The following is an 18,405-nucleotide window of genomic DNA, read 5'->3' on the forward strand; positions in this document are numbered from 1 at the left end:
TCTGGAATGTGTGGGCTCTCAACTTCATGTAGGAAAGGTTCTGTGACAGGAGTCCAGGTGATTCTGAGAGCACCTTTATCAAAGCTGGGGACAGGGAAGCAAAGGAAAGGCTTCAGATAGGAGGCAAGGCCACAGCAACAGGAGTGAGCATGGACTGGGCTGCCTAGACTTACGTAAGGAAGTCACAGTAACGGAAGTGAGCCACGCTGGGCTGCGTGCACTCAGGGACCAAGCTACAGAGGCAAAAGGAGAGGCCTCTGCCCACTTCTCCCTGGTTGCAAGTCTCATGGGGACCCTTGAAGCATCAGAGAAAGAAAGTAAAAGCATGTGCTGAGGGAAGGAGAGGCTCAAGTGTACTAGCAGGACTGTGCACGCTGGGATTTTTGTCTTAAGGGTTCCTACGTGTTTTCTAAAGGTGGGAGTTTTAGGGAATGTCTCAGAGGAGGGTCTCAACAGAATATTCACTAGCTTTCCAGGTGTGTCTTTCAATGTGCTGATACATCGAAATCAGTGTATAGGGAATTTGGAATCATTATCTGGTCATTTCACTGTCTTACTTTTATCCTGCATTTGTCTGGCTTTAATTGGGTTTTTGTTATTTATTCCCTTGATTCACCTGTTCTGGGGTTTGGCTGGCACTAGTGGCATTACCTGGGTCTCTGTTATCTATCTCCCCGACCAGGGTGATTTAAGCTACTTACTCTCTGGTTGGGGAGGAGGGGTATAAACCACCTGCTCCTGAGTGTCCTTGGTTAAGGAAAGTAAGATCTTTTGATTTATCAGCAGGCTGTTGATTGCTCTGCCTTGTTCAACTACTTTGTCCCAGTCTCCCTCACTCCACTTGCCAGGGGATTTTCCTAACTTACTCCTAGCCTGCCTCAGCCATGCTGTCTGTGCGTGTAGTTGTCTCCCTCTCCTGCACTAGACTCTAAGTGCTGCATCTCCAGCACGGCACCTTGTTCAAGAGACCAACTTGCTCTACTGATGGAAGATAAATGGATAAAGCCTTATATATTTTAGCTTAGGTTTTCTTTACTTTCTTTTTTCCTTTAAGCATTGAGTAAAGTTCCTTTAGAAAATGTCAACCTGCCTCCACTGGACAGGAAGAAGAGAGAAAGACAGCTTTACGCAGCTTAGGAGGACACATTAAAGGTGGACATGCACAAGCACCCTCCCCAAGAGGCGGTGGAAGCAACTGGGAGAGACCCTGGGCGGTAGAGCAGGCCTTCCCTTTTCTGCCCCCTTCCAGTAAGGAGGCGGGGAGGGGGATGCGGGCTGGTCTCTTTAAGGCCTCTTCCTGGGAGTTTTCTCCTGTGGGTATAGGGGCTCTCGGAGGACCAGGACCGAGCAGTGGCAGGTGCGGTTCATATCATGCTGAGATTCCAGACTTCAAAGAAACCTGGGTGAACTAGTACACTTCCCTCCCAGAGAGAGGATCCGATTTTAGCTCTGCCCAGAACCTTGGCAATAAATTACTAAGCTTTAAAAAGCTTCCCGAAACATACTTTACGCACTAGCTTGAGAGGCGCGCAAAACGCGGCTCCGAAGATAGTGTGGGCTTTCGTCGACCCGAGCCTCCTGCCCGCGTCCCACAGTTCGGAGTCCCCACAGTGAAGGGTGGATCGCGGGCAGAACGTTATATGGCTCCCAGAAAGGCTCCGAAGGTTCGAGTCCCCACAGAACTGCTTATCTGGCACTGTGGCTGGAACTCTCTCCTAACCTCAGCCCATCTCGGCTTCTCCAAAACGGTTCGCACCGACTGGCGAGCCCTTCCCACCTCCTTCCAGGGCCCAGTACCAGCTCAGTTGTTCAAAATGGCCTTGGACTGGGAGGCTAGGCTTCGAAGCCTAGGGAGGGGTGGTGAGGGTGGCAGGAGCTGGGGATGGGAGGGCGGGTACGGAAAAGGCGGGCAGAACTGCCCTCTAGTCTCTACGCAAACCTGGGAGCTGGGAGGTGGAAGAGTCCCGCCGCTACACCACCACCATGCCACGCAGGTCCCCGCCTGGTCTGCACCCGGCGGCCTGGAGGCAGAGGCTGCCAGGTCCCCGGGCGGCGAACGCGAGGCTGCAGTGGGCGCTGGCGGAGAGCCCAGAGCGAGCCGCGCGCTGGGCAACACACTGCCGGTGGGTGGCTTCTCCGCTCACCAAGCTTCACAGGGAACGCAACCCCGTCCCCGTCCCCGTCCCCGTGCCCGTCCCCGTTGTCTGTGTGGGCAGCTCATCCGAAGAGCACAGCTGGAGTTTTTCATGGAGCAAGGAGTCAAGCTACCAAAGAGGTTAGGGAGGGTGTTCCCAAGGCGTAGAGCTTATCCCTGCTTCCCAGGGGAATCGGCCCGCCAGGGAAAGGAACTAGGCATTTTGGAGGAGTTTCCTAAACACGACCTCAGCAAAGTTATTTTCCGGTTTCCGGAAACCAGATGTCCTCCCCTCTTGCTTCTCCACAGTCGCCAGACCCAGAGCGCCGTGCACTCCCGCTGGAGCGCAGGCTGGAGCACTGCCGCAGCGCAGCGCTGGCAGGTCGCCCCCACACTTGCCCTAGTCCCCAGCCACAGGCAGGTGCCTCTGCAAAGCTGTCGCAGCACTCTGCCCTGCCCTCCCTGAAGTTCGGTGTGCCTCACTACCGCTCATTCTCAATCCCTTCCTTTCCCTCCTCGGCTCCAGCTGCAGACCCCAGCTGGCGCAATTACTCCAAGGTTGCCTAGCGCCCCCTGGCGGAGTGCGTGACGCGTCCGACTGGCAGGCTCCCGCAGCAGGTACAGGGAGCTGCAAAAGGCGTGGTGGCTGCGACGCTAGAGTGAGACAGCTGGCAACAGCTGATGAAGCTGCAGCGCACCCGGACTGGCGAGTACGCAGCCCAGGTACTCCCCCCTCCTGGTAAAACATTTCTGCCGGGCTTTATAACCCTCACGCGCGGTCTGCGGAGGTTCTTCTGCTAACTCCCAATCCTAGCAGGACCCAAGCCAAGAGGCGCCTGCGAAGCTGCAAGAGGTGGCGGCGGCAGGGGCGACAGCGAAAGCAAAGGAAAAATTCCCAGATAGGCACGGAGCTCCGGAATGCCGGCCACAGACCTAGAACTTTTATGAGTCGCGCTCTGACGAGCACCCTGTGTGCCCCCAAGTCCTCACGAAGCACGGAGCGTTTTGCCTTCCCCGCTGCAGGAAGGGGAGTAGGAGTTGTAAGCAGCAGCAGGTGCTGAAAGGCCGGGGTCTCCTGCTTCTCGGAACCGTGACCCACGGAATTTCTTTTCCATTTTCAGCCCAACGCAGAAGATAGACCGTCTCCAGATTTCTGAACTCAAATGCTTCCTGAAGCTTGAATGTGGACGCATTCAGTGGCACCAGGGACAGACAAGCGTTCATTTTTAGGGCGCCGAGCCTTCTGCTGGCGAGGAAGAGTTCTGCCCGAAAGAGCCTGTAGCCCTTCTGTCTGGGTTAAGCAGGACCCTGACTCCAGGCGCTGGCCTCGGGATCCTGTTGCAAAGTGGGTGCGTGTACAGAGAGCACGGTTTAACCACTTAACCGAGGAATGGATAACGTCCTCCCAGTAGACTCAGACCTCTTCCCAAACATCTCTACCAACACCTCGGAGCCCAACCAGTTCGTGCAGCCTGCCTGGCAAATTGTCCTTTGGGCAGCTGCCTACACGGCCATCGTGGTGACCTCCGTGGTGGGCAATGTGGTGGTAATGTGGATCATCTTGGCTCACAAGAGAATGAGGACAGTCACCAATTATTTCCTGGTGAACTTGGCCTTCGCAGAGGCCTCTATGGCTGCGTTCAACACAGTGGTGAACTTCACCTATGCTGTCCACAACGAGTGGTACTACGGCCTGTTCTACTGCAAGTTCCACAACTTCTTCCCTATCGCGGCAGTCTTTGCCAGTATCTACTCCATGACAGCCGTGGCCTTGGATAGGTGAGCTTGCCCTTTGTGGAAAAGGGAGAAAATGTCCACGGAGGACCATGGCTTTGTTCTGGGGCTGGGTGGTTGGGTTGTGCCTAGTTCAAGGTGAAGGGATTTTTACTGACAGCCAGGTGTTGACCGTGAGACTGTCTTATCATTTTCTACTCTATTTCCTCTTTCCCTTTTTTCTCTTTTCACCCATCACCAGTCCCCCTTCCTTTTTACACCCCCCACCCACCCTTTTTTTTTTTTCCATTTAACCCTCTTTTCTTCATCCCTTCACTCCTCATCTCCCAGGCATTTTTCTTCCCACCCCTGCTTCTTTCCTTGTATTTCTTTTCTTTGCCCTGAAAGCCTGAGTAGTATGCCCAGGGCTTGGTGGAGGTGTGGCTTCCTGCCTGGGATTTGTAAACCCCTGGGGCCTACTTCTGTGGGGCAGCCTCTTGGTGCCTTGCAGTGTTAGATATGCCTAGCCAGAATTGATCATTTTTCCCTTTCTCCTGACTACTCAGGAACTTGCTGCTCCTACCTCAATGTTCTAATATTCTTTGGATGTGAAGAGCATTTATTTTACTAGAACCAGAAATGCTCGGAATTCTAATTCAGCTTCCTCTACACTGCTAGAAGTTCTCTGTCATGAATGAGAGGCAGCTACACTGCTCTTAAGGCATTCCGTAGATAGGAGCTTACCCAGGAGTGTTTCTAAGTCTCCCTTGTAACATGAGATCAGTGTTTTTGGCCTGTCTGGATCCACAGAGAAACGTGCTCAGCAAAGGCAGTTGAGAACTCTTTCCTTCCTGTAACCAACAGGTTAGGGTTTCAGTAACTGACTGAATGGAATTTTCAAACACGGCGGAGGAGGGGTGGCACTCTGGAATGGATGGCCCCTCAGGTGGCATGATGGAAAGTTGATTATTACAGCACAGCTCTATTCGTACTGAGCTTTTGTGCGGGTCCTAGGTAGGTATCTCATGTGTATATCTGTGTGCGCATCAGTGTTAAATGTTTACAGGGGATGTGGAGGTAGGTTTAAAACACCTGCCACTGTGATTTCAAAATGGGTTCTTTGATGGCCTTGCTGAGATAAATGAGTGTGAGAAACTCAAAAACAGGAGCTAGGAGAAAAACTTCAAAAAAATTCCCAAACTACTAAACCCTTTTGTATAAAGATAGTTTATGATTTGCAGTTGATTTGAGGTCTTTTTCAGTTTCTATTGTGAATAAACACTTCTAAGATCAGAGAAGGCTATTTCCTTTGCATTGGTGTCCAAATACTGATTTCTTAGTTCCACATACCCCTCCCTTTATTCAGCTCTTATTTGCTTGATATGTTGTGTGTAAGGCAACTTATGGTGAATCCATTATATTTTAAATGTGGAAGGAGCAATTTTAAATTTCTCAAAGTGGTAGTGAAGTGAATTATTTAGTAAAGTTATCTTTTATGCTATGCTGGTTTTCAGATATGCAGTTTGCTGAACATGAGGTACACTTGTAAATCTTCCTGAACTGACTTACCCCTTTATCTCACAGCAGCCCCTTTAAACTTAGAAAACCTGAAGCTTGATACGTAATTGAATATAGGTGCAGTGAAAACTGGTACCTTACACATGCTATCTTGACGATCCTAAATTAGAAGGAAAGTTGGTGTTTTTACTGCGTTGGGACCTTGTGTGAGCTCAAGAGACCTGTCAGTCAGTCAGTATGAGCAGCAGTCAACAGCTCTTCTGCTCTGGCTTCTACAGAAATGACATGTTCCACAACCCTGATCTTTACCCTTGAACTTAGGTTAAGGGCAGGCAAGAGGCAGGCTCAAAGTCTTCACAGGGGTTGGACAGGGAGCTGCCCTGATGCTGGCATCTCAAGCTCCACTGTTTTTATCCAAGGCAAACCATAGACAGACCTTGCCCCTGTGTGAACTCTGCTCAGTGAAGTCAGAGAATTTCTAGTGCCAAAGCTGAGGGAAATGACAGCACCAAGAAATGTCCCCATATCCCTAATGTACAGATACAGTCAGGGATGCTATTAATGACATACTCAGGTTTGAGTTCAAGGTAGGGTCAGGGATTAGGTGTCAGGACTGTGTCTCCAACTCCTCCCAGTGTTCTTCTATTTTCCCTCGCTCACCTTTTGAGCACAAAGTGAATTAATCCCCTCAGGCCCTCTGAGGGATGTAGCTCCCCTGCCTTTGTGGTCATCCATTCTGTCCAGTTTTAGAATAGAAGGGGCCCTAAACTCACTCCATATGAATGATCTCTCCCTCCCCCACCACGCCAATGCAGGCTGTGAGAAAATGCGAAGCTACTTTTTGTATGTTTCTTGAATCTTTCACAGATAACCCTTGAATCAAGTCTTAAGTAATGAAAGCCACCTGGTTTTTCTGATAATAAAATTAAACCTTGTTCATTGCAGAAAACTGGGCAAGTATGAAGAGCATAGACCCCAAAATACAAATCAACCATTACTTTCCTGGGCAAAAGTAATGTTTGTTAACATGTGAATTTCTCTCATGACTATTACACTATATACCTAAGGTCAGATTCTATATAATTTTGTAAATTATTTTTTTCTATTGATATTAACAGAAAATATTAACAACATTTTCCCTTGTTATTAAAAAGTCTTCCATAACATAATCTTAACAGCTTTCTATTATTCTATTATATGAATGCACTATTATTACTTTAGGTATCTCCCTGCTGTTGGGTATTTAGGTTGCTTCTAGATTTTTTGCTATTATGAGTAATGCACTAGTATACATTTCTGTATGATAATTTTGTTTTTCTTGCTTATTTTCTTAGGATAGATTCCTAGCAGTGGAATTACTGGGTCAAATGAAATGAATTAAAAAATAAACTTTTCCTTTTAATTTTAGCGGATTATAAACTCTTAGCAAAGCAAAGAACATGTCTGTTCTGTCTGGTTTACATTATCTCCTCAGCACAAAGCAGAGTACTGGGCACCTCACCAGTACTGTGTTTATTGAGTAAGTGAATGAATGAATAAAATAATATATATCTCTAGGAAAACATTTGGCAAATGCATACAATGATTTAAAAAATGTAAAACTTGTCTACAGTCCCACTCAGACAGACAACCAATTAGAACCCTGGAATGCCAGCTTATGCTTACTTCTTTTGTTACTTACGCCACACACAGTCATTTACACCTTTAAGGATAAATTTGGGACCATAGTAAAAACAGTTTCAATAGTTGCTTTTTATTTTTACTTCTTCTTTTGTTCCTTAACTTTAAGACATGAAATAGTCTTAAAATAGGATTTTAATGGATGCATTATATTTCATGGCTATAATCATTTACCTTAGTATTTCTCTATTTTTAAATGTGAATTGTTTCCATTTGTAATGATTACAAATAACTTTGAAGTGAATATCCTGGATATAAATCTTTGAGAACATCCCTTGTTCTTTCTTTAGAAGAATCTCGTTGAAATGGAATCCCTGGGTCAAACTGTCCTGATAAACTTTGCCAAATTTTCTTCCAGAACCAAAATGCATGCACAGAAAAAAAATTAGCGGCAGATTTTAGTACTAATGTAAATTTTTCCTATAATCTTTCCTAAGATGGAGAAAGAGAGAGAAAAACAGAGAGACAGAGAGATTCAGAGAGAGCAGAGACAGAGAAACATCCCCTTCATAAGAATACTTATTTATTGAGAGTCATGGTTACCTAGAATGAAAAAGCTGCAAAGACAAATACACCTAAATAAGATTAAGTCTACCTCTAATTAGAATCTAAAAACTCCAAGAATCTTACTTTTTGAAACTCTTTAATTTTCCCACTTAAAATAAAATTTAAATTTTTTCCTATTGTAAAAACCAAAGGGTGTGTGAGATGTTCCATGAAATTAGAAGTCCGGGGACACTGAGAGGTCACACGTCCATTTTGCAGGAGCTGGCAATAGCAGCAGGTTCTAGTATTGTGGGGCAGTATCAAGAAGAGAGGGGAGGACCAATCCCTAAGGCCACAACTGTGAAATGAGAGGGAAAGGTTGCTCATTACTCTGACTGGTTCTGGATATGTTGTGTTTGAGTGAAAGGAAACATTCAAATGATGATGGTCTCTGGACAATATGTAATGTAGTCAGGACCAAAAATATAGTTGCTTAGACAGGGGTAATGGTGAAGGCAAAAGAAGGAATGAACTCTCTGAGAGAGTAAAACAGGAACCAAGAGCAAAGAGATACATAAATAACAACAAAAAAACCCTCTGTTCACTGATCCTTGATGTCTACCCCACTCTGCCCCAGTCATATGCAGCTACAAGTTTAAGTAGACTTTTTCCCAGGTCTTTACTCACCCTGAATTCTACCCTTGAACTTTAACTTGTTGACTAGACTTGGATTCCATTGTATAATCCAGGACACTCCCCCTCACCCCACCCACCCAGGGGCCAGACTTAGATTCTAGGATCCTTTGCACTGATTTAGGTGGACCTTATAACCCATGACAAAACAACCCTGTGATGCAGAGAATCGTCTTTCCCCGGGAGCTTGGCCACTCCAATTGCCCCTGTCTTTTCAAATCAGGAATCTTGGATGTCTGGGTTGATGTGGATCAAACTCAAGTTTGTTCCATCTTGGATGGGTCATTTAGGCTTCAGGACCTTGTCTGGAGAAGTTCAATGCTCACCTACCCCCTGAAGCTGCCCCAGTGCACTTGCCACATCCTCTCTCTGCTCACTGGAGCCCCCAGTGTCCTGAATGCTCAAGGCCCTTCATTCTTTTGTTTGTTTGTTTGTTTGTTTGTTTGTTTTAAGCTGCCAGAAGCAAAAGATTATGGGGAAATAAAGACTCATTTTCAATGTGAAATCACATAATAGGTATATAAGACTTCTTAACTATTATTATTATTATTATTATTATTATCATTATCATTATTGTTGTTAGCAAATGACAGAATGGAGAAACACTCACTGTTAAACTTGGATAAAGATCTTCAGTCCATCAAAGGATAATGCGACCAGGTATGATGTTTTCCAACTCTGGGCTCATGTCCTTCTTCAAAGGAATTATTCTACATATTGGGGCAAATAAGGACTGATTGAGAGTTAACTACAATATAAGGTGCCAGGCAGTGTATTTTATATGTGTTGTACCTTCAAATTCTACAGGAAAGGAGAGGAGGAAGTCACGTCCAGCAGTGACGATTAAGAAAGACCTCAAACCATGGCAATTGAGTTGGGCTTTGAAAAGTACATAAGACATTTAGAGAGAGTGAGAAAGGTGATGTTACAGGCAGAAAAAGCTGTATAACACAAGTGTGGAGGTAAAAAGTTGCAGAGGGTTTGGAGAGAATGACAGGCTGACTCAATTGTAGTAAATTCACAAGTTAATTGGGGGATGAATGGAAGCATTTGTGGGAAGAAAATGAATACACTTTTTGCTGGAGTTGATGTGAAAATGTAATAGAAATGCACAACACATAACTTGAGAGATGGGGTTAGAGAATGAGAAGCCAGGCAACAAAATGTAGATTTAGGAGTCCTCCAAACTATTAGCGTTTGGGAAGTAGAGAACAGCACTTTCATCTACGTACATATTTCCAGAGAAGAGGCTAAAGATTCACAGGAATATCCTAGCAGGTAACAGGAGTGGTGAAAAAGAATAAAAAACAAATAAAGATGTAGTGGAGAAATTAGGATCTGTGGAGTGACAAAGGTTAAGAGCAGTGATTTGTGGTTGATTGTATTCATTACTCATTAGAATTCAAAGATGGTGACACTGAATTTGACAAAGAACATTGGTGACCAGTGAGAGATAGTGCCAGCAAAATATAAAAGGATGGGATAAAATAGATGGCAGTGAAGGCAATGGCTCTTCCTCGTCTATCATCAAACTGTTACTGAACACCTGCAATGTGCCAGATGTTGAGGCTGTAAAACACTTCCTTTGCCTTGGGCCATCAGCCTTTGGGGATTGACAAAGCCACGAACATCATTATAACTTAATGCAATTAATACCATGCCGTGGGAGCTTGGAGACTGAGCAGAGCACTACCTTTGGGAATATAGGACAGACTTACTGGTAAAATAAGGAAAAGTGAGGAGAAGAGGAGGAGGCAGAGGGGAGGAAAGAAACATCAAAGTACAGAAAACAATGTGGAGTTTTAGGCAGTTTTCTAAACTCACTTCAAAGACACTGGATTGGACTTACAATGATTTGCTAGTGTTTTTCACTTAGAAACTAGACAGAAGATTTCATGTTAATAAAACTGATAATAACATCTTACTTTTTTGCATTCTCTCCAATCCATTGATTCATCTAATCCTCAATACCAATAGGGATTCTCTTTCTACTTTTGAAAGACTATTGGACACAATTTCTTTTAACACTGACCTCCCGGTCTCCACTCCCTTGTAGTTCGGAGACCTGAAAAATTTGCTTTCATGTGCCTTAGACAGCTGCCTACATATCCTACTTAAAGTGGCTTTGGATGCTGTATCATTAAAGGAAAGCTGTCACTGAAGGCAGAAAAGTGATATAATGTGCAGAGAGGACATTAGAAACCCTCTTCACAATTTTCCACACAAATCTAAATTCAACCCCCACAACCTAGACAGGGCCACTGTAAGAATGTCAAATTCTGCTGAAATATTTTTCTCAATTTGACTCATTTGTTAAATTTACTCAGTCTTGAGTCATTATAAAAGTATCCTTTTTTGTTATTAAAATATTACAATCTTTCAGGCACGGGAGAGTATTCTTTTTGTTGAACTGAAATCTGCCTCTGATTTTGGCTGCTCCTAAAAAGATTTCTGTGTGGCCATCTTTCTGATACACCCTCCCAGAAACTTCTCCATCCCTGGTTAACTGTCCCTGGTTTCCTCATCTTTCCATCCTTGTTTGTCTCTACCGGCTGTTCTCATTTGTTAATGGTTAACTGAGAGGTGAACTAGCACTGCAAACTGCGCAGTACCCTATAACCTCTACTATGTCTAGCTCAGCCTGCTGTAGGGCTGGCATTCTACCTAGTGACTTGTCCTCCTAGATTTGGCTCAAGTGCCATCTCCACTAAGAATCTGACCTTACTCTGCAAGTCTAGATGAGGTACCTTCTTCTCTCTTCCCATGTCACTTATCCATTGAGGTTGTACCTGTCTATAACTTGTTGGACTCTTCCACACCTCCCTGCCTACTAGGTTGCAAGCACCATGAAAACAAGAATGCTTTATTTAGTTTTCTGTTCCCAAAAGCTACTCAGTTGCCTGACTCAGAGTAGGTACTCTTTAAAATGTGTGCAGGGTATTGAATTGGTTTACCTCTCTCCCATACATATCAACCAAAATCTGAAAACCAGAACCAATGAATCAGGCAGACCACCAAGCACACCTATGATACTAGGCCTTGAATCAAAAGAAAATTATTGGGCCAAATTTAAGACTACCATGGGGTTTTGCTACAATATAGAATACTTTTAGTTCAGAAACTCTGCTCTAGAAAAATGACATATTCTAATTCACACTCGCCTCTTCCACTTGACTGGGCCCCACTGGATTCCTGAAGCACATCCTGCTCCTAACAGGCATTACACCCCAGGGGAATTCCTCTGACTGGGGAGGGATTGACCATTCCCACCTTACTGCACTCTCTGCAGGCAAGCTGGAAACTGAGACATTTCATGGACCCTTTTCTGGCTCAACTGTTGTCATTCCCTGGCTTTTTCTCCAACACCCAGCTAGCCATAGGAAGTGTGCTTTCTGCTTTACTTGTCCTTCCTGAGGCAGGACCAACAAAATCCTACTCACCACCCAGCCCTATAAGTCCTATTTCCACAGTAATTATCTGAACACCTAGTTCTTACCATATGATAATGTTAGACACAGGAAACCCAAGCAGAGTGAGCATGTCATACACCTGGAGGACATACTGGGGAACTGGCTTACATCACCCAAGCCTGCCCTCTTGCCACCTTAAGAGGCTGTGATTCCACCTTGTTTGAAGGGGAAACATGAGGATCTATGAGTGAAGAACCTCGGGGATGAATAGATGCTTTAGTGATATCCTTGAGACATAAGTCTCAGCATGAGAATTAATGCAGCATATGAACTGCTCTAGGAAATTTGTCTAAGCAGCCCAGAGCCTGATTCCTTGTCCTTCCCTTACATAATTCTTTACTGGATCTACATTCCAATTCAGCTTTATCACTACATTTAATAGTTGGAGTGCCTACTCCGTGGAGTGCCTTTCATGTCCTCTGTGTAAGAGTGCCCTTTACTAACCTGGTATCTAGCCTTTGACGATGGACTTTAGCAGAGGAAAGAGCACAGGCAGTGGGTTCCAGAAGTGGTTCTGTCACTTACTAGCTATGTGAACATAGGCCAGAAACTTAACCTCTCAGGGTATCAGTTTTTTCACATGGTAACAAGGATATAATAAAACTTGCCCTGTAGGGTATTGTTTGAAGGGGAACAGGAAACTGAAAGGTTTGGAAAGTTCCTGATTCATTGCTTGACATTCAGTAGGAGCTCAATTAAGATTAAAGATATGATCACTAATAAACCCTGACACACCATTATATTCACATCCTGTCTCAGCATTCCCTGGGGGTCCAGTACAGCAGCAACAGGATAAAACACTTATATCCTAAGAGTATAGTTTCAAATCCTCCTAAGCGGGTTGGCAAACCACGGTGCTAAATGCTGTTAGCATCCTTCCCCTGTGCAGATGCACACCCTTACCCGAAGCCCATCATTTGGACATACCATGGCCCGGAAAAATCAAATTATTTTCTTTTATACCATCTCCAAAACCACACATTCACTTTCCACATCCTGTGTGTCCCAAAGTCACCGCCGTCACAGCGAAGCACCATTTGCATGTTTAATATCTGAAGGAGAACTTGGCCATAGCAGAAAACTCTTACAGCTGCATGTGTTTTAGTTGATATTCAATTTGTTAGAACTGTTTCTTTCACCTTTGAATACATCTTGTAAGTTGTGGGCATTTCCCTATTAATCTGGTTTGTTCATGTTCAAGTGTCAAACATTCACTTTCTCATATCCTTTGACCAATGCCCAATTAGCTCTTAAACCTGAGATGGAGATCTAACTTCTAAATATTTGAACATTTTCAAACTCAATCAAATGATCTTACATATTTCTAATTAGTCACAAATTTTTGTAAACCTATCAAATCAAATAATCTTGAAAGTATAAATAGTGCTCATAAACTTGATTATATAAATCCCCCTAAAATCTTCAATAATAATAATAAATGTAATGCATCTGTTTTTTTTTAAAACTTCTAATCTCTAACAGGATGACTTATAAATAGAAGAACTTACAGTGGAGGAGAAGAATTCCACTTACTTTCCTCCAGACTTACATAGTTCTGTTAAATCTAATAAATCAAAACCTCTAAATATAGCATATCGACTTCTCTTAAAACATTTCAACCTCCTAGGAATTAATCCACAGGCTTAGTAAATGAGGTTCTCATGAGCACCTAAACACTGACTGCAAAATTAATTCATTAAATCCTCCTAAGTATTTCAATCAAAACTACAAATTTAGGTATCCAATTATCTAATATATCAGATTTTCATTTCCAACAGATTAAACACAAATCATACACAACATAACATATACCCATCGTAAAACTCACTGCTATACATACATTTCACACATGGAAGTACCATCTCTTCACTATCTATTTACTTTTAAAAAAATCTCTTCCCAGAGTTGCAGAGTTACACAAGCAATAGGTGGCAGAACCATCTCCAGAAGGGGCCACTGAAGTTCTATAATCAGGGTTGAGTGGGAGGTGCCAGTCCAGGTGTGCCTTCAGGGGCCTTGCCCAGAGCTACCACCCAATGATGGTGCTCTGCTTGCTCAGCACCCACGGGACCCACCCACCCCTGGCCATTGGAATCAAGTCCTCCTAATGTGCTCTGTATCTCCTTGGCTTCCTTCAAGTTTTACCCTTTTCCACTTCTTATCTTAACATTTTATCATTTGAATTGCACAGACAGCATCATGCAGAGCCCGGCCCCACCCCTCATTTGCCTCCATCTAGCTACACACTGTACCCTCTTACATTTTACCTTCTTATCATCCTCCGTGTCAGACTTGATCATGGACATGGATAAAGTGCCCCACTCCTCCACTGCAAAACACCACCTGTCCTGGATCCTTCAGATCATTTTATCAGACTTTGAGGTCAGGAAAAATACATACCAGAGTTTTTCTGTGTATCCTCCTTTCTTCACTTGAATTATCAAAAATGGAGGGGTAGTGCCTGTTGGTTTTGACAACTCCAGGATCTCAGCATGTTTCAACTATGTGCCCAAAGGCTCCATGTGCCCCCTAGATACAAAGTCTACACAGCAGCTTGTGTTTCCTTGGCGTGAAGTCTTCAGCAGCGGGGCCTGTCTTGTCGGAGCCTGGAACCACCTGGCACCTTTGAATTCTCCAACTGGGTCATAAGGTGTTCTTTCTTCAGATCAGCTGGGTTTCCCCTACGAGGACAGAGTCTCATGGCTTTTTCATGGCTCTAAGAGTTCTGAGTCCTTTACCTTCCCTCCCTTCTCTGTGGATTTCAGATAATAAAAAATGGGCAATGCTGTGTTCTAACAGCTCAACCCAGTGTCCTCAACCGAACTGTGGAGCAGCCACCTTCACAAACCACAGTTGACTGAGTTCATGCAGGGTGGGTGCTGAACAGTCACACTACCCCTCTGCCCTCTCTACCAGGAAATGTAATTGACACATCTTCCAAAATCTCCTGTGCACATTTAGTGGCATGTGGGGAGATTAGTAGCATAAGCTTTAATAATCACCTTGTGTGTTAATTAATTTTATTTTACTGTGGAGAAAGGTCCTCTTGAATAATTAATATGTTGTCCTAAGAGGATTTGTCTGATTCTGAAAATGTTTAACAAAAGAAAATCCTGCAAACAGCTGAAGTATCCTCCTAAATAGTCCCGGGGAGTCAGAGGGGGCTTAAAAATGCCCTAATTCATGACAGGAACAAAAAAGGAAACAGCAATGAGGGCGAAATACTAGTTTGCTCAAAAGTTTAGGCTCTTCAAAAAGGAGTTAAATGATAACCTAGAAAACCTTGTGGGTGTGTCCTCAGTAGGGGCATCACTTAAATTTGTTCTCAAAGATGGACCAGTTCCTTTCCCTTCCCACCTGGAATGATGAGGGATCTGGAAGTGAATATGTTAAAGACTCAGCTGGAATATGAGCCAAACCACAGCTGTCATGTGTTTTCAGTGGCCCAGTTAGAGCACTGCCAGCTGAAAACTCTGCAAAATGCAAGCTGCAAAATGAAAAGTGAGTAAAATTTAACCGTTATAGACAGACGACAGTATGCTGATTACCAGAGGGAAAGGGAGGTGGGAGGAGGTAAAAGAGGGTACTGGGGGAATAAACAGCAATGGAAGGAAACTATACTTTGGGTAGTGAACACAATACACAGATGATGTATAATAGAATTATACCCCTGAAACCTATATGATTTTATTAACCAATGTCACTCCAATAAATTTAATTTTAAAAAGCAAATGCCCTCTTATAACCTTACATCTAGCCCTTGACAGTGGAAATTAGCCATAGGAAATGGGTAGTGGGTTCCAGCAGTGGGGTCTGCCGCTTACTGGTTGTGTGAACATAGGTAAGACACTTACCCTCTCTGGCCTGTTTTCTCACCTCCTAACAGGGATATAATAAAACTTGCCTTGTAGGGTATTGTTTGAAGGGGAGAATGAAACAGAAAGGGATGGAAAGTTTCTGATTCATTGCTGGACATCCAGTAAGAGCTCAATTAAGAGTAAGATTATGATCGCAAATAAACCCTGACACGCCATTATATTCGTTGTTCACATTCATTTCTGTCTCAATATCCTTTCTCCCTAAGAGTATAGTTTCAAATCCTCCTAAGTGGGTCAGCAAACCGCGGTGCTAAACGCTGTCAGCATCCTTTCCCTGCGTGCAGATGCACACCCTTACCCAAAGCCCATCATTTGGACATACCATGGCCCAGAAAAATCAAATCATTTTCTTTTATACCATCTCCAAAACCACACATTCACTTTCCACATCCTGCATGTGGGGGCGGGGGGAAGGCAGAAGTACTATCCTCATCCCTCTTTGGCCATTTCCCTCCAATAATGCTCTAACCAGCACAAGCCTGCATGAAGGTCCTTCCCAAGTGCGTGATCTCAAATTACTGCTCAGTACTCGTCGCAGCCCAGTCCAATTTAGTAAATTGAGCTGAACCAACAGGAAAGTAGCTGGTTAAAATCACACTAACGTGGGGATATTATGAGCTTCTACCTCCTAAGTCTTATTTGTGTTTTAAAATGGCAGCGTGTCCATTCAAGTTATCTGCTCCTTGAGCAGGGAAGAGTTTAGAGTCAAGACAAACAGCCGTAGGGACCTGGAATTTAGGTACTACAGAGGTGTCCAGAGTCTGGCTTTTACAACGTGGCCCTATGAAGGTACCATGCTGGGAAGCATTAGGGGCTGTCTGCACAAACCCAGCTTGCTGCTGGGAGACCTTCTCCTGCCAGACTCAGAACTGTCTCGGCCCTGAGGTGCCAGTGAATTGGGCACTTGTGTCTGAGTAATGAATGAAACAAGGCTGAATTTGCTTCTGTTCTTCATATTTCTTTGTAAGTCACTAATTCTCTGACAAATATGTAATATTTGTACAGCTTGGAAGGGTATCGTATCAGAAAAAAACTTTAGGTCACTACCCCAGCCGGTCTCTAGGGCCTGGTAGGTTGGGGTGAAGGGCAGCCGTGCAGGGCAGGCCTGTTTAGATGGTCAAGGCTGATTGATTCTTCATGTCTTCAGCATCTTTGGCAATGGATTTGTACTGTTTACAAATCCTGGGGCCTTTCCCAAGAGCTGGGCTTTCTGCCAGGGTCCGTCTGGACCTACACTTCATCTAGAAGCTTGAATTTCTTTTTCCTTGTCCGGGCCTTTTGTTTCTCTCTTTCTCTCGACACCTGAATCAAAATTTCTTGCTCCATTTTCTCCCAACTCCTTCTCAGCATTTTGAAAATACTGTGGCTTCAATAAGTGCCACTGATGAAAAATTGAAATTGCAGCAGACAAAATCCAAAAGCTGTTGTGTATAAAACAATAGAAGAATAGATTTACATAGCAATATTAAAAATGTGAAGTACTACGATTCTGATTAAGCAGATGAGTCCAGATGGGTCCTGGAAAGATTCTTTTAGGCTCTTTATTTAAATATGAACTTAAGCTACTGTGAATATATCTGATTATAACATCGTGTAAATTTAAAGTGTACTTAAACTACTTTTACAGAAAAAATGACTTACCATTTCATTTAATATTATCCGCACAACTGCAAATTCCCTTCTGATACTTTTTAATGTATATATTTTTTACACTAGAAAGTGTTACATTTTCATTAAGGAGAATTAGAATCTTACAAACAATAGGATGATGAAGAATGAAAGCAAAATCAACCCTCCTCTCACTGTCCACACACCGCTATTGTCGCTTCTCAGGCATGATTTCAATACAGGACTTTTTCCCTATGCATAAGATAAGAAATTTAAAATCTAACATAATACAGTATGAAACATTTTCTGTAACTGAAGCTCTGTGTGATTATGCTTACTGGTTACAAATTATTGCACTTTGAATAATCTCTCATCCGGGAACCTTGCAGTTGTTTCCAGCTCTTGCTACAATGCAATGCAGTTTGTGATCTATATGTTTTATCTAAACTTGCACACGTGCAAAATTATTTGGATAAATTCTTAGGAAAAAAGTCTGTTCAGAGTGATGGACATTTTAAGGCTTTGATTTATTCTGCTAAGTTGGTCTTCAGAAAGCTATAGGAACTTAGCAGCATGAATCACAATCCACAGACCCACTGTATAGGAGAGCTCCTCTCTCACATTCCTAACAATTTCAGAAACATTTTTTCCAATTTAAAAAGATTTAAAATATTATTTATGCTTGTAGTTCTTACTAGTAAGATCGAATAGTTTTGTGTATTCCTTTATATTTCACTTTTTTGTGTGAATTACCTATTCACAACCCCAGGACATTTTTAATCAAACCTTTGTTTTTAAGTTACATATTGAATTGCAGACATTGTATGAAGTCTATCCAGAAAAAGTCCAGCTATTGTTAATATAACAAGAATTGTTTGTGTGACATTGATGTAACCTGGCAGCCAAGGAGAGTGAACTGGAACGCACAGGGGTGATAAATGATGACTTCACTGTACTAGTCAGTGGGGGCAGTAGACACCACTGAGTGAGTACATGTACTGTGTGGCCTTCACATTCAAAATAACTGAGTGAGTAGAGCAACGAATTTGCATTAGATTTTGCGTTAAGCTTGAACATTCCTCTGCAGAAACTATTCAGATGATTCAGAAGCCACAGCTATGAGCCACTGGTGATTGGAAGCTTCATCACAGCAACATGTCCACTCCTGCATCACTTCTCATGCAGAGATTTTTTTGTGAAACATCAAATCACCCAAGTGACTCTA

At 43.5% G+C, this 18,405-nt stretch overlaps 1 protein-coding gene across 1 annotated transcript in view; it reads left to right on the forward strand.

The window, feature by feature from the left end:
• The first annotated feature begins 2,802 nt into the window (after positions 1–2,802).
• Positions 2,803–18,405, forward strand: part of TACR1 (tachykinin receptor 1) — a 157,561-nt gene continuing 141,958 nt past the window's right edge. Inside the window, exon 1 of the mRNA XM_037130920.2 lies at positions 2,803–3,913. Within this exon, the coding sequence (XP_036986815.1) occupies positions 3,525–3,913 (389 nt within the window). The 5' untranslated portion in view covers positions 2,803–3,524. The remainder of the gene's footprint in view (positions 3,914–18,405) is intronic.

This window comes from Artibeus jamaicensis, unplaced genomic scaffold (genome assembly GCF_021234435.1).
Source record: "Artibeus jamaicensis isolate MK-2021 breed Jamaican fruit bat unplaced genomic scaffold, CSHL_Jam_final contig_384, whole genome shotgun sequence".
Lineage (NCBI taxonomy): Eukaryota > Metazoa > Chordata > Mammalia > Chiroptera > Phyllostomidae > Artibeus > Artibeus jamaicensis.